Raw genomic sequence first — 22,674 nt, forward strand, 5'->3', positions numbered from 1 at the left:
ATAGGATTTTATAGGGCCTTTTTATAATGAATAAAAATACAAATGTAATATTTTCAAATATTTTACAGTTACAATTCATATAAATAAATCTGAAATAAATTAATTTGACCCTACTCTATGGATTTCATGACTGGGCAGTGGTGCAGCCATGGGTGGGCATAGGCCCACCCACTGGGTAGCCAGGCCCATCCAATCAGAATGAGTTTTTCCCCTCAAAAGGGCTTTATTACAGACATAAAACTCCTCAGTACCCCCTCAGATGAAACCGCAGGTGAAGAAGCTGGATGTGGAGGTCCTGGGCTTGCTTACACATGGTCTGCAGTTTTGAGGCTGGTTGGACTTCCTGCCAAATTCTCTAAAATAACATTGAAGGCAGCTAATGGTAGAGAAATTAACATTAAATTCTCTGGCAACAGCTCTGGTGGACATTCCAACAGTCAGCATGCCAATTGCAAGCTCCCTCAAAACCTGCACATTTTAAAGTGTCCTTTTATTGTACCCAGCACAAGGTGCACCAGTGTAATGATCATGCTGTTTAATCAGCTTCTTGATATGCCACACCGGTCAGGTGGATGGATAAAATTGGCAAAGGAGAAACGCTCACTAAGAAGGATTTCTAAGCCTTGAGATAGTTGAGACATGGATTGCGTATATCTGTCATTCAGAGGGTGAATGGGCAAGACAAAATATTTAAGTGCCTTTTAAACCGGGTATGGTACTAGGAGCCAGGCACGCCGGTTTGTGTCAAGAACTGCAAAGCTGCTGGGTCTTTCACGCTCAACAGTTTCCTGTGTGTATCAAGAATTGTCCACCACCCGAAGGACATCCAGTCAACTTGACATAACTGTGGAAAGCATTGGATTCAACATGGGCCAGCATCCCTGTGGAACGCTTTCGACACCTTGTAGAGTCCATGCCCCGACGAATTGAGGCTGTTGAGGGCAAAAGGGAGTGCAACTGAAAATTAGGAAGGTGTTCCTAATATTTTGTACACTCAGTGTAAATAATGCAATGGATGCACTCAAATAAAAAGCAAGAGAATACCCTTGAATTAGACACGAACATTGAGAAACTGCCACGTCAACGTTGCATAATATGTAGGTAAGGCAGGCACCACAGAAAGAGCCTTGATCTCTGTTGACTTACAACGGAAACAGGAAATAGAGACCACAGAAGCAGTTTGCATTAGTTTCCCTCTACAAATCAGTCCTCTCTGTTTGCATATCGAGCCCAACCCGTTATCGTTTGATAATACTTTTAATGGAGACACACAAAGAGGCGAGCAAAAACTAGATTCCAAACCATTTAATCTGGTCCGCCAGCCAGCTCAATTGAGCCTGGGGACGAGGTTACAAACTACTTAGTAAATATATCTACAAAATTCATAGTGGTGCATTATGGTTCTTTCATTCTTCATTAAAACATGGAGATCTGTTATAACATACTGTGAGATAAGGTGAGAGAATAATACAAACTACTAAAAAGTTAATACAATTACAAAAATGTTTGTGGGAGAACATTTGAACAGTGTGTTTACTTTCCCTTTATCCTACCCAGCAATTGACAGGAAGTTGACCTAAAAATATGATTTCATACTAAAAGGTTCTCCACCTTGCTTTTCCATTAGAAAAAACACAAACAAAATAAACAGTTGATGAGTTAGGCTTTGACGAGAAGCACCATATGATCCTCAGGGAATGTCCATGTCTCCGTTAGAGGCCTGAGAGAGACGCCTCTCTACTCTCTCTCCTTCACACCCCGACCCTGCACTGCTGCTGTTGTCCACGTTTTCCTTGCTTTCCTCGTCTGGCTCCTCAGACCTCTGTCTCAGACGCAGACCTGGATCTCTCTGGGATGGGATCTGGAAGCTGGAGAAAGAGCCCCCCCCTGATGGTCTCTTCTCTAGAACCATGGGAGGGAGATCAGGAGACAGAACAACAAACATTTATTTTAACATATATGGCACTGAAGAAACAATGTCATCAAAGAAAACCAGGGTTGTCTGCAGCTAAAATATCAGTCACCCCCTGAAATGTAATTGGTCTAACTTGAAGCTGTCTAACTTTGGCAAAGATAGGAGACAGATCCATGTGATTCTGTGTCTGCCATGCAGGGAGAGTGGTGGCATGTCACCTGGTAAGGGTGGAATGAGTAGAGCCAAGGGGTTTCAGTTCAAAATATGATTAAGATCAATTAAATAGAACTGCACGAACGCGTCTTGTCTACACTATGTTTGAGGAAGACGTCTTCTAAAATGATCTTGACAAACCCCAGCTGCTACCACCGTGAGAAAGAGGGACCTTTAGCATACTATACACCTACTACTGTAGGTCTTATCCACTACATGCTCTTTGTGCATAGTTAAAAGCCACCCAAACCACAAGGAAACGTAGGCTTATTCTAGTGACCTGATTGCATAAATCATGGCTGAGCACTTAGCAGCAGGCACTTGGCAGGTCCCAAATGGCACCCGATTCCATTTATAGTGCAGTATTTTTGACCGGTCAAAATTTGGGACACGACCAGTGTTTATGTTGCAGATCGTGACTACTCCTCCTTGCTTTTTCTGCGCCTCAATCATGATAATATATCAAACCTAAGCTTTCTGTGTATGTTTTTTATAGTCAATGAAGACACTGGTGTGGTGTGACGTAGCCTACCTCCTGGTCCAATAGGACGCATCAGTCGGTTCATCTGAACATTCCAGTGTTTGACATTGGTGCTGGCCTGGCGAAGCTTCCTCTGGGCAGCCTATAAGAACACAAGACAGATTAAAAACACCCCCGCAAACACAGTAAAACTTACTTAATTCTCTCACTATCTCCCTCAATCCCATCCCTGCTCACATCCCACTTGGCAAAAACTTGAATCAACGTTGTTTCCACCTAATTTTAACCCAGAAAATCTGTGACCACGTTGAATCAATGTGGAAAACTAATTGGATCGACCAGGGCATTTCGTATTTTTTTCTCACAATTTTTAAGCTAAAGCCAATGACATGGTGAATATTTTTAATTTCATGTTAAATTCACCATAGTTGACAACTCAACCAAATGTAAATCGAAACTAGACGTTCAACTGACGTCTGTGCCCATTGGGATGTGATACCCAAATAGCCAGGGCTGTTTTGAAGTACCATTAACGGTGTGTTGACTCATCGCTATATACAGTGCATTGCGAAAGTATTCGGCCCCCTTGAACTTTGCGACCTTTTGCCACATTTCAGGCTTCAAACATAAAGATATAAAACTATATTTTTTTGTGAAGAATCAACAACAAGTGGGACACAATCATGAAGTGGAACGACATTTATTGGATATTTCAAACTTTTTTAACAAATCAAAAACTGAAAAATTGGGCGTGCAAAATGATTCAGCCCCTTTACTTTCAGTGCAGCAAACTCTCTCCAGAAGTTCAGTGAGGATCTCTGAATGATCCAATGTTGACCTAAATGACTAATGATGATAAATACAATCCACCTGTGTGTAATCAAGTCTCCGTATAAATGCACCTGCACTGTGATAGTCTCAGAGGTCCGTTAAAAGCGCAGAGAGCATCATGAAGAACAAGGAACACACCAGGCAGGTCCGAGATACTGTTGTGAAGAAGTTTAAAGCCGGATTTGGATACAAAAAGATTTCCCAAGCTTAAAACATCCCAAGGAGCACTGTGCAAGCGATAATATTGAAATGGAAGGAGTATCAGACCACTGCAAATCTACCAAGACCTGGCCGTCCCTCTAAACTTTCAGCTCATACAAGGAGAAGACTGATCAGAGATGCAGCCAAGAGGCCCATGATCACTCTGGATGAACTGCAGAGATCTACAGCTGAGGTGGGAGACTCTGTCCATAGGACAACAATCAGTCGTATATTGCCCAAATCTGGCCTTTATGGAAGAGTGGCAAGAAGAAAGCCATTTCTTAAAGATATCCATAAAAAGTGTTGTTTAAAGTTTGCCACAAGCCACCTGGGAGACACACCAAACATGTGGAAGAAGGTGCTCTGGTCAGATGAAACCAAAATTGAACTTTTTGGCAACAATGCAAAACGTTATGTTTGGCGTAAAAGCAACACAGCTCATCACCCTGAACACACCATCCCCACTGTCAAACATGGTGGTGGCAGCATCATGGTTTGGGCCTGCTTTTCTTCAGCAGGGACAGGGAAGATGGTTAAAATTGATGGGAAGATGGATGGAGCCAAATACAGGACCATTCTGGAAGAAAACCTGATGGAGTCTGCAAAAGACCTGAGACTGGGACGGAGATTTGTCTTCCAACAAGACAATGATCCAAAACATAAAGCAAAATCCACAATGGAATGGTTCAAAAATAAACATTTCCAGGTGTTAGAATGGCCAAGTCAAAGTCCAGACCTGAATCCAATCGAGAATCTGTGGAAAGAACTGAAAACTGCTGTTCACAAACGCTCTCCATCCTCACTGAGCCCGAGCTGTTTTGCAAGGAGGAATGGGAAAAAATGTCAGTCTCTCGATGTGCAAAACTGATAGAGACATACCCCAAGTGACTTACAGCTGTAATCGCAGCAAAAGGTGGCGCTACAAAGTATTAACTTAAGGGGGCTGAATAATTTTGCACGCCCAATTTTTCAGTTTTTGATTTGTTAAAAAAGTTTGAAATATCCAATAAATGTCGTTCCACTTCATGATTGTGTCCCACTTGTTGTTGATTCTTCACAAAAAAATACAGTTTTATATCTTTATGTTTGAAGCCTGAAATGTGGCAAATGGTCGCAAAGTTCAAGGGGGCCGAATACTTTCGCAAGGCACTGTAACTATAACATTATGCACAGGTATTTATATTATATAGTGTATCTCTGCACTTACCACAACGTCCTGGTCGACCCTGTAGCGGTTGGCCCTGACCTCTTCCAGCTGCCTTTGGGCCTCCTCAAGAGCGCGGGACTTGTTCTCCATCTCTTGCCTTAGCTCCTGCTTCTCCCTCTGGGTCTTCAGGATGTACTCCTCCTGCTCCTCTTGCAGCGCCATCAGGGCCTTCATCTTGTCCTCCTCCTCAGACAGCAAACTGTACAATAAACGTATAGGACAAATAGAAAATCTTTAACTGGAAGACATACAGTAGATATGGCATTGTGTGGTAAGAAGATGGACGAGACACATTTAATGTTTTTAGAAACGTGACACATGCAAACTCTTGACCTCGCAATCATCTCTCAAAAAGTGTCCAGTAAAACATAGGCGCCCCCTAACGCTGTTGCTTATCTCCATTACTTTTCATTATATACTGTACAATGTTATGTACTTTTTTTTAAAAGCATATATGAGCCTTTAATGTCGTATTACTTCATATTTGTATGCTATAGTTGCCTTGTCTGTGAGTGTTTTGGATCTTTGAGACAAGCAGAGAGCTTGGCGCTTGGTATTTCCAGTCACAAAATTAAATAGAACAGGTTAGGATCTGTATGTTTCCCATCGAGCAGTCGGTGAATAAATGCATCAAAGCACACTGCTTATTCTTACATGTAAGATTGTGACAGACACACCATGAACACCCTATCAGTGTCAACAGATCCCACAGATCGTAGCTAGACAACTTCCTCTGTTAAACTCAACTTCCTCAGGAACCTAACTAATGCAACAGCCTCTCTTCAACAGCAATCAGCTTCTCTTAACACCATCTGTCTCTCTGCTGTGTACTGTGCTCTGTAAAAAGACATGCAGCTTTTACGTGCCAACTTGGTGCCTTCTCACACGATGACAGCAAGCCCTAAAATGAGCCTGTGTCTTGTAAGCAAAGTAGTGAGGGTACTAGGTTTGTGAGTCAGTGTGAGCGAAACAATGTCTGAGTGTGTCCAGCACCCTGCCCTCAGCCTGTGTGTGTGTGTATGCGAGTGTGTTGCGTGCGTGCGTGGGTAACTGCCTACCTGCGTGTGTGTGTGTGTGTGTGTGTGTGTGTGTGTGTGTGTGTGTGTGTGTGTATCCCTTTACCCAGTCTGTGCGTATCGAAAGACCTCTTCGTCCTGCCGAGCTTTGATCTCCTGCTGTAGAGCCTCCTCCAGACTTGTCTGCATCTCCTCCAGCTCCTTGATCCTCTTCCTCTGCCGCTCCGCCTCCTCCTCCTTCAGAACCATCTCTGCCTGCATGGTGGCCCGTGACTGGAAGAGGAGACCCACATCAGCATGGAACATCTAAACACCCACTCCTCCAGTCTGAATCAACCTCCACCCTTCTCCTGCGCGACACAGGTAAACATTGTGCAGTCGTCACTCTTCTCCATTCATCAGCACTCCTCCACCTTTCTCCTCCAAGCAACCACACTCCTCTCTTCCCTCCACCCTCTCCTCCCCCGTACACTTCCTACACCCCTGCCCCTCCCAGTCTTCACCTCCTTTGCCTCGCGGAGCTGCACCTCCAGGGCCTGTTGCATCTCCTCATGATGCTGGCGCCGTCTCATCTCGTCCTGCTCCAGGAGGACTTGGGCCTGCCTCTGCGCCTCCTTTAGGAGCTCCAGCTCGGCCAGCTTACGCTCCTTCTCCTCCTGCAGAGCCTGAAAACGTTGCTGCTCCTCCTCCTTGGCCAGCCGCCTCTTCTCCCGCTGCTCCCTCTGCTCCCTCCTCTTCAGCTTCAGGTCCTTGTGGAGAGAGGTCTTCCCTTCAGTGTGTAGACGGATGGCTGTCTGAATGGCTGGGGGTGAAGGGAGGGACAGGATGTCAGTACTCAGTATATGCTTACTGCTTGACTTTGAATAATCAACCCAGTAATCAACCCAACATATAGGGCAGGGGGAATCGTTGCCTTCACTACTTTTGTCATAAGTATGATAGATGTTATAAGCTTGGTAATTCATCATATCCCTAAATAATTGTGTCAACAACATGTAAATGCTCAATTAACAAATTATTGATCGTGGTACCTGCAGTCCATTCCTGTCTCTGCTTGGTGTCCGAGGCACTCATCTCGTAGGTCTTGGACAGAGTTTTCAGACAGAACATACACCTCTTCCCATCCCGGTCTGGCAGCACCTGATCAACAGGAGAAGTACTCATTGTGACACATTAGCACAATGTATATATATATTTGTTGTACATTCATTGTAAATTAATTTATATTTTTAGCTATTTCAAATTAAGCATATGAGGGAGGGATGTGTTTACCCTGTAGCTCTGATTGAATAAGTTATTCCTATCTGTCACCCATTCTCAAAAAAGAGCAGGCCCATCTCTGCTGTGCCTGTCCCCACTGCCCCACCCCAGGTCCCACCCCACCTCAAACCCAGCCTACCTCCACACAGCAGTTCCCATCCAGAGCAATGCTTCCCTGGCGCTCCTTGCGGTCCTCACTGGTGTAGTAATCCAGGGTAATCGGCCTCAGGGTGAACCAGCGCTCCTTCCAGTTCCTCCTCAGCTGACTCTTTTTCCACAGGTACCCCTGTAGGCAACAGAGTCAACCCACACAGAACTGACACAATCAACACATGTCACTGAAACAGAATTGGAGGTCACAGGCAGGTAGGCAGTATAGAGATGCTGTATTGTTGTTATGTTGTTTTTAAGTACCCTACCTCTTTGAGGACATCAGCAACTATCTCCCTGTAGACCTCCTCTATGGCCATGCTGGTGATTTCCTGGCCCATGCCTCTGGTTATCTTCCCAGTGTTCATCATCTCCAGGAAGGACCAGACAGTGAAACCATTCTGTCGCACTGCATCCTGGGAGATGAAGTCTTCCAGCTCCACACAGTTGAGCTCAACACTCATGGCCATGCAAATCTTCTTCAGGAGGTATTCCACCTGAATAATTCAAACAAAACACAAATAAGTCTCAATCTCGATCTTGTTTATCTTAATAGTCCGTCACAACTCAAGATAATATTTGGATGATAATGTAACCTATGCTTTTGTTTTCAGTGAAACCACCCCGACTGCTGGTTGTTACTCTGAGGCACTGTAGTGCCCTGCTCTGAAATCTGTGGCTTATCACAATCATACTGCCAACACCGGTTGTGAAAAACAGACTACAGGCTGAAACCAAAAGCCATGCTACAAGTGACATACAAGCCCATATTTAGGTATTGAAAGACACACAGCAATCAGTAGGAAGATAAACATTCCTCACGGGTTTGCTATATTTAGCAACCCTCTCTCAGAGCATTTTGTATTATTCTATACGTAATTCTGACACTATTTAGTATGATACTGTATGTTATGTATTCATTTGTCGATATCCATCACCCATTACGTAAATTGTTACAAATTGCAATTCGTATTATATGTTACGAATTTCCAAAACATATAATATGTTACAAATTCTAGCTGGATGGCTAGGTGGCTAACATTAGTAATCTGGCTAACATTAGCGAGACTAGGGGTTAGGGGTTAAGTTTAGGAGTTAGGTTAAAGGGTTAGAAGAAGGGTTAGCTAAAAGGGTTAAGGTTAGGGGAAGGGTTAGCTAACATGCTAAGTAGTTGCAAAGTAGCTCAAAAGTAATAAGTAGTTGAAAAGTTGCTAAAGTTGTCCATAATGAGATACGAATTCAAACTTTGGGTTGCTAGATGTTCGCGTTACACGCACGCCCAACCTCCCTACTTTTGTTTTTGCCTTAAGTAACCTTACCAAATGTAACATATCATACTGATTTACATTTACTATGTTACGTCTAGTCTATGAGAGCAGGCTGTATAGAGGTTTGGCAGATAAATACTACATTTTTACATTTAAGGAATTTAGCAGACACTCTTATCCAGAGTGACTTACAGGATAAATTATGGTTAAGTGCCTTGCTCAAGGGCACAGACAGATTTTTCCCCCGAACGTTAGTCTGCGATTTGAACCAGAGACCTTCCGGTTATTGGTCCAACGAGCTTAACCGCTAGGCTACCTGCTGCCCCTACAATTAAATACTACAATTAGAATGAGTGTTTGGATTTGGTTACAGCGGTTTTGAAAGTTAGTGATGGACCTTTTCCCTTTTTAAGTGACTAAATGTATTAGCATCCATCCACTGTATTCTAGGTGAATTTGTTGTATAAATACGCTACAGAACCCAGCATGCTTTGTATACATAACTCACCTCATCAGGAACCATAACGAGAGGGTATTTATCCTCTGACAGAAAGTTAAACAGACTCCAGAGATGAAAGGCATCTTTCCCTGGCAACACGTTCTTATTGTCCTTCGCCGGTTTGTAGTTCTTCTTAGCAGTGAGAGTCCAGCACAGTTCATCAACCTGTTCTTTCACAAAACAGCCCTCTTCAACCTGTGAGGCATAATAAAACAGCACTGAGTAAGGAAAATGTACCTAGCATTTTTTTTAGCTCTCTTTTCCTTCTGGATAAACCAAGTGGTGGCATCTGGGCACACAAAACAAAATAAAAGGAACGACTGAGGCAAAAAATGTAAGGTGACTTGGGTGTGTTTGTGTACATGACTTTACCTTGTCCAGTATGTATTTGTTGAGGTAAGGCATGTACCCCTGGCTGGAGACCGGTCCATCGTCATCATCTCTGAAATGTTCTTCCAGAGCCACCGGGTCGTGAGGGATGGACAGAACCGTACACAAGTTATGTGATAGGACCTAGAACACACAAACGACAGGGTTGTGAGGGCCGTTCACTCCCTTGTCGTCGGGCAAACAGTATCGGAGCATGAGGTCTGATAGAAACTGTCTCTGTGCCTGTGGGTATCTATCTACAAGCCATCAGACTGCTAAATAATTGGACTGGACTGACCACCTGCTCTGATTCTCCGCACCTTACACACACACACACACACACATTCATGGTTCCTTCTATTAAGGCAAGTTGTCCAGGTCCTGAGGCAGCAAAGCATCACCATCGTACTACCACCACCATGCTTGACTGTTGGTTAAAGGTTCTCACTGTGGAATGCAGTGTTTGGTTTTCGGCAGGCGTAAAAGTTACACTTTTGACTGATCTGATCAAGAGTCAAGATGATCATCCAGGTGCTTTTTGGTCAACTTTTTGGATGAGATGGAGACTGATCTTGTACGTTTGCCCACTGACAAAGAAATTATCAGTCTATAATTTTAATGGTAGGTTTATTTGAACAGTGAGAGACAGAATAACAACAACAAAAAATCTGAAAAACGCATATCAAAAATGTTAAATTAATTTGCATTTTAATGATGAAATAAGTATTTGACCCCCTCTCAATCAGAAAGATTTATGGCTCACAAGTGTCTTTTATATAGGTAACGAGCTGAGATTAGGAGCACACGCAAAGGGAGTGCTCCTAATCTCAGTTTGTTACCTGTATAAAAGACACCTGTCCACAGAAGCAATCAATCAATCAGATTCCAAACTCTCCACCATGGCCAAGACCAAAGAGCTCTCCAGGGATGTCAGTGACAAGATTGTAGACCTACAGAAGGCTGGAATGGGCTACAAGACCATCGCCAAGCAGCTTGGTGAGAAGGTGACAACAGTTGGTGCGATTATTCGCAAATGGAAGAAACACAAAAGAACTGTCAATCTCCCTCGGCCTGGGGCTCCATGCAATATCTTACCTCATGGAGTTGCAATGATAATGAGAACGGTGAGGAATCAGCCCAGAACTACACGGGAGGATCTTGTCAATGATTTCAAGACAGCTGGGACCATAGTCACTAAGAAAACAATTAGTAACACACTACGTCGTGAAAGACTGAAATCCTGCAGCGCCCGCAAGGTCTCCCTGCTCACGAAAGCACATAAACATGCCCGTCTGAAGTTTGCCAATGAACATCTGAATGATTAAGAGGACAACTGGGTGAAAGTGTTGTGGTCAGATGAGACCAAAATGGAGCTCTTTGGCATCATCTCAACTCGCCGTGTTTGGAGGAGGAGGAATGCTTGGAGGAGGAGGAGGAACACCGTCCCCACAGTCAAACATGGAGGTGGAAACATTATGCTTTGGGGGTGTTTTTCTGCTAAGGGGACAGGACAACTTCACCGCATCAAAGGGACGATGGACGGGCCATGTACCGTCAAATCTTGGGTGAGAACCTCGTTCCCTTAGCCAGGGCATTGATAATGGGTCGTGGATGGGTATTCCAGCATGACAATGACCCAAAACACACGGCCAAGGCAACAAAGGAGTGGCTCAAGAAGAAGCACATTAAGGTCCTGGAGTGGCCTAGCCAGTCTCCAGACCGGCGCCGACAGAGATGGCCGCCTCGCTTCGCGTTCCTAGGAAACTATGCAGTTTTTTGTTTTTTTACGTGTTATTTCTTACATTAGTACCCCAGGTCATCTTAGGTTTCATTACATACAGTCGAGAAGAACTACTGAATATAAGATCAGCGTCAACTCACCATCAGTACGACCAAGAATATGTTTTTCGCGACGCGGATCCTGTGTTCTGCCTTACAAACAGGACAACGGAGTGGATCCTATGCAGCGACCCAAAAAACGACTCCGAAAGAGAGGGAAACGAGGCGGTCTTCTGGTCAGACTCCGGAGACGGGCACACCGTGCACCACTCCCTAGCATTCTTCTTGCCAATGTCCAGTCTCTTGACAACAAGGTTGATGAAATCCGAGCAAGGGTAGCATTCCAGAGGGACATCAGAGACTGTAACGTCCTTTGCTTCACTGAAACATGGCTCACTGGAGAGACTCTATCCGAAGCGGTGCAGCCAACGGGTTTCTCCACGCATCGCGCTGACAGAAACAAACATCTTTCTGGTAAGAAGAGGGGCGGGGGCGTATGCCTTATGACTAACGTGACATGGTGTGATGAAAGAAACATACAGGAACTCAAATCCTTCTGTTCACCTGATTTAGAATTCCTCACAATCAAATGTAGACCGCATTATCTACCAAGAGAATTCTCTTCGATTATAATCACAGCCGTATATATCCCCCCCCCAAGCAGACACATCGATGGCTCTGAACGAACTTTATTTAACTCTCTGCAAACTGGAAACAATTTATCCGGAGGCTGCATTCATTGTAGCTGGGGATTTTAACAAGGCTAATCTGAAAACAAGACTCCCTAAATCTTATCAGCATATCGATTGCGCAACCAGGGGTGGAAAGACCTTGGATCATTGTTACTCTAACTTCCGCGACGCATATAAGGCCCTGCCCCGCCCCCCTTTCGGAAAAGCTGACCACGACTCCATTTTGTTGTTCCCTGCCTACAGACAGAAACTAAAACAAGAGGCTCCCACGCTGAGGTCTGTCCAACGCTGGTCCGACCAAGCTGACTCCACACTCCAAGACTGCTTCCATCACGTGGACTGGGAGATGTTTCGTATTGCGTCAGATAACAACATTGACGAATACGCTGATTCGGTGTGCGAGTTAATTAGAACGTGCGTTGAAGATGTCGTTCCCATAGCAACGATTAAAACGTTCCCTAACCAGAAACCGTGGATTGATGGCAGCATTCGTGTGAAACTGAAAGCGCGAACCACTGCTTTTAATCAGGGCAAGGTGTCTGGTAACATGACCGAATACAAACAGTGCAGCTATTCCCTCCGCAAGGCTATCAAACAAGCTAAGCGCCAGTACAGAGACAAAGTAGAATCTCAATTCAACGGCTCAGACACAAGAGGCATGTGGCAGGGTCTACAGTCAATCACGGACTACAGGAAGAAATCCAGCCCAGTCACGGACCAGGATGTCTTGCTCCCAGGCAGACTAAATAACTTTTTTGCCCGCTTTGAGGACAATACAGTGCCACTGACACGGCCTGCAACGAAAACATGCGGTCCCTCCTTCACTGCAGCCGAGGTGAGTAAGACATTTAAACGTGTTAACCCTCGCAAGGCTGCAGGCCCAGACGGCATCCCCAGCCGCGCCCTCAGAGCATGCGCAGACCAGCTGGCCGGTGTGTTTACGGACATATTCAATCAATCCCTATACCAGTCTGCTGTTCCCACATGCTTCAAGAGGGCCACCATTGTTCCTGTTCCCAAGAAAGCTAAGGTAACCGAGCTAAACGACTACCGCCCCGTAGCACTCACATCCGTCATCATGAAGTGCTTTGAGAGACTAGTCAAGGACCATATCACCTCCACCCTACCTGACACCCTAGACCCACTCCAATTTGCTTACCGCCCAAATAGGTCCACAGACGATGCAATCTCAACCACACTGCACACTGCCCTAACCCATCTGGACAAGAGGAATACCTATGTGAGAATGCTGTTCATCGACTACAGCTCGGCATTCAACACCATAGTACCCTCCAAGCTCGTCATCAAGCTCGAGACCCTGGGTCTCGACCCCGCCCTGTGCAACTGGGTACTGGACTTCCTGACGGGCCGCCCCCAGGTGGTGAGGGTAGGCAACAACATCTCCTCCCCGCTGATCCTCAACACTGGGGCCCCACAAGGGTGCGTTCTAAGCCCTCGCCTGTACTCCCTGTTCACCCACGACTGCGTGGCCACGCACGCCTCCAACTCAATCATCAAGTTTGCGGACGACACAACAGTGGTAGGCTTGATTACCAACAACGACGAGACGGCCTACAGGGAGGAGGTGAGGGCCCTCGGAGTGTGGTGTCAGGAAAATAACCTCACACTCAACGTCAACAAAACTAAGGAGATGATTGTGGACTTCAGGAAACAGCAGAGGGAACACCCCCCTATCCACATCGATGGAACAGTAGTGGAGAGGGTAGCAAGTTTTAAGTTCCTCGGCATACACATCACAGACAAACTGAATTGGTCCACTCACACAGACAGCATCGTGAAGAAGGCGCAGCAGCGCCTCTTCAACCTCAGGAGGCTGAAGAAATTCGGCTTGTCACCAAAAGCACTCACAAACTTCTACAGATGCACAATCGAGAGCATCCTGGCGGGCTGTATCACCGCCTGGTACGGCAACTGCTCCGCCCACAACCGTAAGGCTCTCCAGAGGGTAGTGAGGTCTGCACAACGCATCACCGGGGGCAAACTACCTGCCCTCCAGGACACCTACACCACCCGATGTCACAGGAAGGCCATAAAGATCATCAAGGACATCAACCACCCGAGCCACTGCCTGTTCACCCCGCTATCATCCAGAAGGCGAGGTCAGTACAGGTGCATCAAAGCTGGGACCGAGAGACTGAAAAACAGCTTCTATCTCAAGGCCATCAGACTGTTAAACAGCCACCACTAACACTGAGTGGCTGCTGCCAACACACTGACACTGACTCAACTCCAGCCACTTTAATAATGGGAACTGATGGGAAATGATGTAAATATATCACTAGCCACTTTAAACAATGCTACCTTATATAATGTTACTTACCCTACATTATTCATCTCATATGCATACGTATATACTGTACTCTATATCATCGACTGTATCCTTATGTAATACATGTATCACTAGCCACTTTAAACTATGCCACTTTGTTTACATACTCATCTCATTTGTACATACTGTACTCGATACCATTACTGTATCTTGCCTATGCTGCTCTGTACCATCACTCATTCATATATCCTTATGTACATATTCTTTATCCCCTTACACTGTGTACAAGACAGTAGTTTTGGAATTGTTAGTTAGATTACTTGTTATTACTGCATTGTCGGAACTAGAATCACAAGCATTTCGCTACACTCGCATTAACATCTGCTAACCATGTGTATGTGACAAATAAAATTTGATTTGATTTGATTTGACCTTAAACCCATAGAAAATCTGTGGAGGGAGCTGAAGTTTCGAGTTGCCAAACGTCAGCCTCAAAACCTTAATGACTTGGTGAAGATCTGCAAAGAGGAGTGGGACAAACATCCCTTCTGAGATGTGTGCAAACCTGGTGGCCAACTACAAGAAACGTCTGGGTTTTGCCACCAAGCACTAAGTCATGTTTTGCAGAGGGGTCAAATACTTATTTCCCTTATTAAATGCACATAATTTTATAACAGTTTTGATGTGTTTTTCTGGATTTTTTTGTTTTTATTCTGTCTCTCACTGTTCAAATAAACCTACCATTAAAATAATAGACTGATCATTTCTTTGTCAGTGGGCAAACGTACAAAATCAGCAGGCGATCAAATAGTTTTCTCCCTCACTGTACAGGAAGCATTTGGTTGCAGTCATTGCAGCTAAAGGTGGCACAACCCGTTATTGAGTGTAAGGGGGCAATTACTTTTAAACACTGGGAAATTGGGTGTTGCGTAACTTTGATAATTAAATAAGTATCCTTTTTTTGTTATTTGTAAACTCAGGTTCCCTTTATCTAATATTAGGTTTTGGTTGAAGATCTGATAACAATCAGTATCAAAAAGAATTTCACGGCACTGTAGATGAGATACAGCAAAATGTATATTGAAAATAAGTTACATATCAAGTTTAAATCTTTGGTAGATCCTTTTAAAAACTGTGACTTGTCTCTGTCAGACAGATGTGGCGTACAGTAAAAAGAGAAATACTTTGTCGGTTTATGAAGGAACTGAAACATAAAAGCTGAATCATGAAAGTATTTTAGTCTTCTAAAAAAGTTAGTTTACATATTCTAGGGAATTTGGGGGGTAGCCCCGACCAGAACTCAAACCCTGGTCCCGCGACTGGCAAGCCAACACCTTAGCCGTTACAACGAGATCTGAACCCTTTGACAAGATCGCTAAGTGTTGGGTTAGGGTTGCTACAATATCTATGATTTACCCATAAAAATGTCATTCAAGAGTGGTTCTCACACGCGCAACAATGTTTCAACTGCCATTTAGACCTCAGAGAAAATGCAATGCTATTCCTGTGCAGTTTATAGTTTTTCAAGAGAGCATCAATAAATAACTGGAGGATTATTGAAATAGAATTTGAGACAATCCTTTTTTTTGAGAGGGAAGGAGGGTTAGAGTCAGTGCACCCAGCCCACATCTTTTGAAACATCACATCCTGTCTTCCTCTCCTTCTCCCTCCCTCCTCTTTTCACTACGAAACCAAGAGTATGTGACCTGTGCGGCCTGCTGTCTTCTAAGCCTCTATTATTCTTTCACAATATCATTCCAACCTGAACCATACTGTGCTGGCTGGCTCTTTTTTTTTTCATTTTTCCAGCACGGTTCCATCACCTATGGTGGATGGTCGGTGTACTGTAGCCAACATGATACAGCTCAGCTCAGTTTGGCTAAGTAGATTTTTAAAGGGTATATGACTCCCTGGTCTCTGGACTGACTGGGCTATACTCCAGACCAGAGTACTTAGCCTCGATAAACCTAACTGCATGGTTCTGGTCTGGACAATACTCTAGACTAGAGCCTGCCCCACCACCAGTATGACGGGATAGGCTTTGTCACAAGGTTCTAGTAGTTAAAGCCAGTAGCACATGGCTGAACGTAGGGCCGAATGGATAGATGGAGGATAATGTAATGATTATATATCCAACTTTCTACAGCACTACTTTGTCAATAACAATAAGCACTGAAGATGTACATGACCATAGTATTGAAGACAATGTGTGACACATTCTATTCCATTCTTTGGTCATGTTCAGTGCCACAGTACCAATTGCACTGTATGCGGTGACATCATGGACCAGTCTGGGTACAACTTGGTGATAAGGGCTCTTATTCATAGAAACACTGAGAGCAAACTGTTACTTGTCAGCTCCACACTCGCATTGCCTCTAAAACACAAGCACACATTGTTCACTCTCACTATCATTACTGTTTTGCTCCCCATAGGAAACATCTTCATCACTGAGTCAGCCATCTACAGTACATTACCAAAAGTATGTGGACACCTGCTTGTCGAACATCTCAAACCACCTCTTTACTGCTATAACAGCCTCCACTCTTCAGGGAAGGCTTTCCACTAGATGTTGGAACATTTCTGCGGGGACTTGCTTCCATTCAGCCACAAGAGCATTTGTGAGGTCGGGCACGGATGTTGGGCGATTAGACCTGGCTCGCAGTTGGCGTTCCAATTCATCTCAAAAGGTGTTTGATGGGGTTGAGGACAGGACTCGATAAAGGCCAGTCAAGTTCTTCCACTCCGATCTCGACAAACCATTTCTATATGGACCTCGCTTTGTGCATGGGGGCAGTGGCGGATTTAGGTATAGGCGACATGGGCAGCCGCCCGGGACGGCATCTTGCCTGGGGCTTCACAGGGCGCCCGCACAAACAAACAAAAATATGAATTTGCGTGATCAGTTTTCTATCGCTCATTTGCATGTCACGTCAATGATATCTTGTCACCGTGTGGGACTGTGGGTCAATTAACCTTGTCGGAGTGAGCGCCCTGATTCTAGTTTGTGAGCTAGGCAGGCCTGGGAAGGTCATCCACTCAGAAGTACGAGACGGGGCGGGGGGCGGGGGTAGGTTGACCTCAGGTCTCCCCACTGGAAGTCTGAGGTAGAGGGAGCGGGGGAATCTATCAAATAGCACACCTCTAACTTTATACAGTACTAATGCAATTAGTAAAATCAGTCACACTACGAAATGCTACCAAATAAACCACAATTAATTTATAATACTGTGAATATATAGTTTCACAGACATATTGTTGCATTTTTTTCTGGTTTTTGTGAAATCATTAAGAATAATATAAAACCAGTATGCACACCAGCAGGGTGAATTGGTTTAGTCTTGACTTTTGGTTGACAGTGTTGGGGGATGGGTAATGTATTGATGCTGGAGTGCCAAATCAACACAAATTTGTTTCCATTTGTCTTTGTTACTTATTTTTGTTACTTATTTTTGCATATATTTTTATATAGTTATAAATGTTCTGATTATTTATTTGTGTTGTTCCAAATCTTAATATAAATTACAGTTAATGCAGAATTGTGCTTTTTTTGTTGTTGGGGGGGTTCGCCCTTGGAGTCATACAAGCTAGAACTGCCACTGCACAGGGGCATTGTCATGCTGAAACAGGAAAGGGCCTTCTCCAAGCTGTTGCCACAAAGTTGGAAGCACATTATTGTCTAGAATGTCATTGTATGCTGTAGCGTTAAGATTTTCCTTCACTGGAACTAAGTTGCCTAGCCCGAACCATGAAAAACAGCCCCAGACAATTATTACTCCTCCACCAAACTTTACATTTGGCACTATGCATTCAGACGGGTAGTGTTTTTCTGGCATCCGCCAAACCCAAATTCGTCCATAGGACTACCAGATGGTGAAGCGTGATTCATCACTCCAGAGAACGCATTTCCACTGCTCAAATGGCGCTGAGCTTTACATCACACCAGCTGACGCTTGGCATTGCTCATAGTGATTTTAGTTGTGTGAGGCTACTCGGCCATGGGAACCCATTTCATGATGCTCCTGACAAACAGTTGTTGTGTTGACATTGCTTCCAGAGGCACTTTGGAACTCGGTAGTGAGTGTTGCAACTGAGGACTGACGATTTTTACCCACTTCAGCACTCGACAGTCCCGTTCTGTGAGCTTGTCTAGCCTACCACTTCGTGGTTGAGCCTAGATGTTTCCAATTCACAATAACAGCACATACAGTTGACCACGGCAGGAATTTGATGAACTGACTTGTTGGAAAGGTGGCATCCTATGACGGTGCCATTTTGAAAGTAACTGAGCTCTTCAGTAAGGCCATTCTACTGCCTGTGTTCTCAATTTTATACACCTGTCAAAAATGGTTGTGGCTGAAACAGCAGAATCAACCTATTTTAATGGGTGTTCACATACTTTTATATACAGTGCCTTCGGAAATTATTCAGACCCCTTGACTTTTTCCACATTTGTTACGTTACAGCCTTATTCTTAAATTGATTAAATGTTTTTTTTCTATCATCAATCTACACACAATACCCCATAAAGACAAAACGAAAACGTGTTTTTAGATATAAAGAATTACAAATAAAAACAGAAATACCTTATTTACATAAGTATTCAGACCCTTTGCTGTGAGACTCAAAATGTAGGTTTCCTGGTTTCCATTGATCATCCTTGAGATGTTTCTACACATTGATATGAGTCCGCCTGTGGTAAATTCAATTGACTGGATATGATTTAGAAAGGCACACACTTGTCTATATAAGGTCCTACAGTTGGCAGTGCATGTAAGAGCAAAAACCAAGCCATGAGGTCGAAGGAATTGTCTGTAGAGCTCCGAGACAGGATTATGTCGAGGCACAGATCTGGAGAAGGGTACCAAAACATTTCTGCAGCATTGAAGGTCCCCAAGAACACAGTGGCCTCCATCATTCTTAAATAGAAGAAGTTTGGAGCCACCAAGACTCTTCCTAGAGCTGTCCGCCCAGCCAAACTGATCAATCGAGGTAGAAGGGCCTTGGTCAGGGAGGTGACCAAGAACTTATGGTCACTTTGACAGAGCTCTAGAGTTCCTCTGTGGAGATTGGAGAACCTGCCAGAAGGACAACCATCTCCACCAATCAGGCCTTTATGGTAGTGGCCAGAAGAAAGCCACTCCTCAGTAGAAGGCACGTGACAGCCCGCTTGGAGTTAGCCAAAAGGCACCTAAAGGACTCTCAGACCATGAGAAACAAGATTCTCTGGTCTGATAAATTAAGATTGACCTTTTTGGCCTGAATGCCAAGTGTCACGTCTGGAGGAAACCTGGCACCTTCCCTACAGTGAAGCATGGTGGTGACAGCATCATGCTGTGGGGATGTTTTTCAGCGGCAGGGACTGGGTGACTAGTCAGGATCGAGGGAAAGATGAATGGAGCAAAGTACAGAGAGATCCTTGATGAAAACCTGCTCCAGAGTGCTCAGGACCTCAGACTGGGGTGAAGGTTCACTTTCCAACAGGACAACAACCCTAAGCACAGAGCCAAGACAACACAGGCTTCCGGACTACTATCTGAATGTCCTTGAGTGACCCAGCCAGAGCCCGGACTTTAACCCGATCGAACATCTCTGGAGAGACCTGAAAATAGCTGTGCAGCGACACTCCCCCTCCCCTCCAACCTGACAGAGCTTGAGAGGATCTGCAGAGAAGAATAGAAGAAACTCCCCAAATACAGGTGTGCCAAGCTTCTAGCTGTCATACCCAAGAAGATTCAATGTTGTAATCGCTGCCAAAGGTGCATCAACAAAGTACTGCATAAAGGGTCTGAATACTTATGTAAATATGACATTTCCAGGGGGGGGGGTTTATATATCCACATTGGCAAAAAATACTTGCTTTGTCATTATGGCGTATTATGTGTAGATTGATGAGGTAAAAAAATAGATATTTTAGAATAAGGCTGTAATATAACAAAATGTAGAAAAAGTCAATATTTCTGAATACTTTCTGAAGGCACTAAATATAGTATATAACAATGTGAGAACATGACTTTAAATAGAACCATGAGGAAAGATGTAGGAAACGCTATGCTGAAGCACTGAAATTCGCACAGAAGAACAATGTTTCTTAACACTCTCTGAACTATTTGAGAATATTTCCAATGTCAAACCAGTTGGAGAATGTTCCGTGAACATTAACTAAATTTAAATTAAACGTGACCATTTTAGGAAACGTTCTGTTAAATTAATGAAATAACAAGAAAATAACGCTTATTTGTCAAGTTCCTTAAATGTGTTAAGAATGTTCTAAAGCCAAGCAACTATCCTGCACCATTCCCAGAAAGTTGTGGGAAGGTAAACATATGGTTCCCAGAACGTTATGTGCTTGCTGGGTCAGGACCTGTTCTGCTCATCATCCAATGTCAACAAATGTATATTTTTGTGGATCCAGTTCACTTTATATATTGTTGGCTGACTCCAGCTACCTTAAGAAGAGAAGATTAATATGATGTTCCTGAGGTCGGACATTAGACAGCAAGCGTGCCTGGATAGAAGAAAGAGCCCCAAAGCATTAGTCCAAAAAAAACTCATAAAATCTACCTTTCCCTAATGTAACCAGGTACTTACCTTAAGTTGAGACTTTGACACTTTCCCACTCTTCTCTAGATCCAAGGCTGTGAAACCATACCAAATGGACTTGAGGAGCTCTGAGCGTAGGTCCATGTCTACAGCAGCATAACTGTTCGGTTTTTCTCCTTCTTTCACAGCTTTTTTTTCTCTCCTCTCCCCTCCTCTTGATACGTGGCCCTATGTATGACAGCCAACAGTCACCCACACACACCCTGTACTGTGGCTCGTGAGGACCTGTGCTGACAGCACTACAATCCAATCAGTCTCAGCTACCCCACCTGCTGGTGGGGCAGAACACTGCAGGTAGGGGTCCACAATCATATCAAATAAAATTGTATTTGTCACATGCGCCGAATACAACAGCTAAAAGACCTTACCGTGAAATGCTTACTTACAAGCCCTTAACCAACAATGCAGTTCAAGAAATAGAGTTAAGCGCACAGTTGCTTAGGAGCCTGTAAAACGGCAGCCTGCGCCATTATTATGCTTTGCAAAAAGTATTCAGACTCCTTGAATTTCTTCACGTTGTATTGTGTTACAAAGTTGGATTAAAAACAAGTCATTGTACATTTTTTGTCATCAAAATACTCTGGAGTGTCAAAGTGGAAGATTTATTTTTATTTTTAAGATAAATAAAGAATAACCAAACTATAATCGTTGCTTAAGTATTCAGCCCCTCTGTTTAGGCAAGCTTAAATTAGTTCATCTGTAAAATGTGGCTCAACAAATCACATAATAAGATACATGGCCTCACTCTGTGTGAAATAATAGGGGTTGACGTGATTTTTGAATGACTAACCCTTCCTCTGTCCCCATACCTACAGCATCTGTAAGGTCCCTCAGTCAAGTATTGCATTTCAAGCACAGATTCAACTACAAAAAGCCTTTTCAAAAGCCTCATAAAGAAGGGTAGATTGGTTAACAATAACAAATCAGACATTGAACATCTCTTTAAGCATGTTCACGTTATTAATTATGCTGTGGATTATGTATTAAACCACCCAGACACATAAAAAATATAGTTGTCCTTCTGATCTTAGCTGCAAGATAGGAATGCAACTGCTCAGGGATGTTACCATGAGGCCATTGGTAATTTTAAAACAGCTACAGAGTTCAATGGCTGTGATGGGATAAAACTGAGGCGGGATCAACAACAAGACTAACTGTTATGGTCAAAACATATTGGTGCGACAGTAGCTAAGATGGGGAGAGGTCTGTCCGTAATAAAGCGCCACTTTGCCTTCTGAACAACAATATCAACAAGGCAGGTCCTACAAGCCCTAGTTTTGTCGCACCTGAACTACTGTCCAGTCGTGTGGTCAGGTGCCAAAAAGAGCGACTTGGGATAATTACAACTGGCCCAAAACAGGGCAGCATGGCTGGCCCTTTAATGTAAACGTAGAGCTAACATTAATAATATGCCTGTCAATCTCTCATGGCTCAAAGTAGAGGAGAGACTGACTTCATCACTACTTGTTTTTGTAAGTATTGACATGTTGAATGTACCGAGCTGTCTGTTTAAACTACTAGCACACAGCTCGTACACTCATACCCCACACAACATGCCACCAGAGGTCCCTTCACAGTCCCCAAGTCCAGAACAGACTATGGGAGGCGCACCGTACTACATAGAGCCATGGCTACATGGAGCTCTATTCCACATCAAGTAAAGTAATAAAATCAGATTTAAACGCAAGTAATAAAATCAGATTTAAAAATCTTATAACAATATACCTTATGGAACAGAGAGGACTGTGAAGAGTCACACACACATGCACAAATACACACATACAAACATACATAACATGCACACTATACACACACGTACACAGTTGTGACCGGAGGGCACACACTTAATGTATTGTGAAATCTGTTGTAAAATGTATTTGAATGTTTCAAATGTTTATTA

General features: G+C 43.9%; 1 protein-coding gene across 1 annotated transcript; it reads right to left on the reverse strand.

Moving 5' to 3' along the window:
- Nucleotides 1-1,290: 1,290 nt before the first annotated feature.
- Nucleotides 1,291-20,914, reverse strand: LOC139367584 (differentially expressed in FDCP 6 homolog). Its single transcript, XM_071105842.1, has 11 exons — nucleotides 20,763-20,914; nucleotides 9,414-9,554; nucleotides 9,051-9,236; nucleotides 7,544-7,771; nucleotides 7,264-7,410; nucleotides 6,896-7,004; nucleotides 6,368-6,666; nucleotides 5,971-6,137; nucleotides 4,849-5,047; nucleotides 2,661-2,751; nucleotides 1,291-1,902 (listed from the first exon to the last, which is right to left on the reverse strand). Exons 1-11 carry the CDS (start codon nucleotides 20,856-20,858, stop codon nucleotides 1,691-1,693), a joined length of 1,875 nt encoding a protein of 624 aa, XP_070961943.1. The 5' UTR covers nucleotides 20,859-20,914; the 3' UTR covers nucleotides 1,291-1,690.
- Between the last annotated feature and the right edge of the window lie 1,760 nt (nucleotides 20,915-22,674).

Source organism: Oncorhynchus clarkii, chromosome 16 (assembly GCF_045791955.1).
Source record: "Oncorhynchus clarkii lewisi isolate Uvic-CL-2024 chromosome 16, UVic_Ocla_1.0, whole genome shotgun sequence".
Lineage (NCBI taxonomy): Eukaryota > Metazoa > Chordata > Actinopteri > Salmoniformes > Salmonidae > Oncorhynchus > Oncorhynchus clarkii.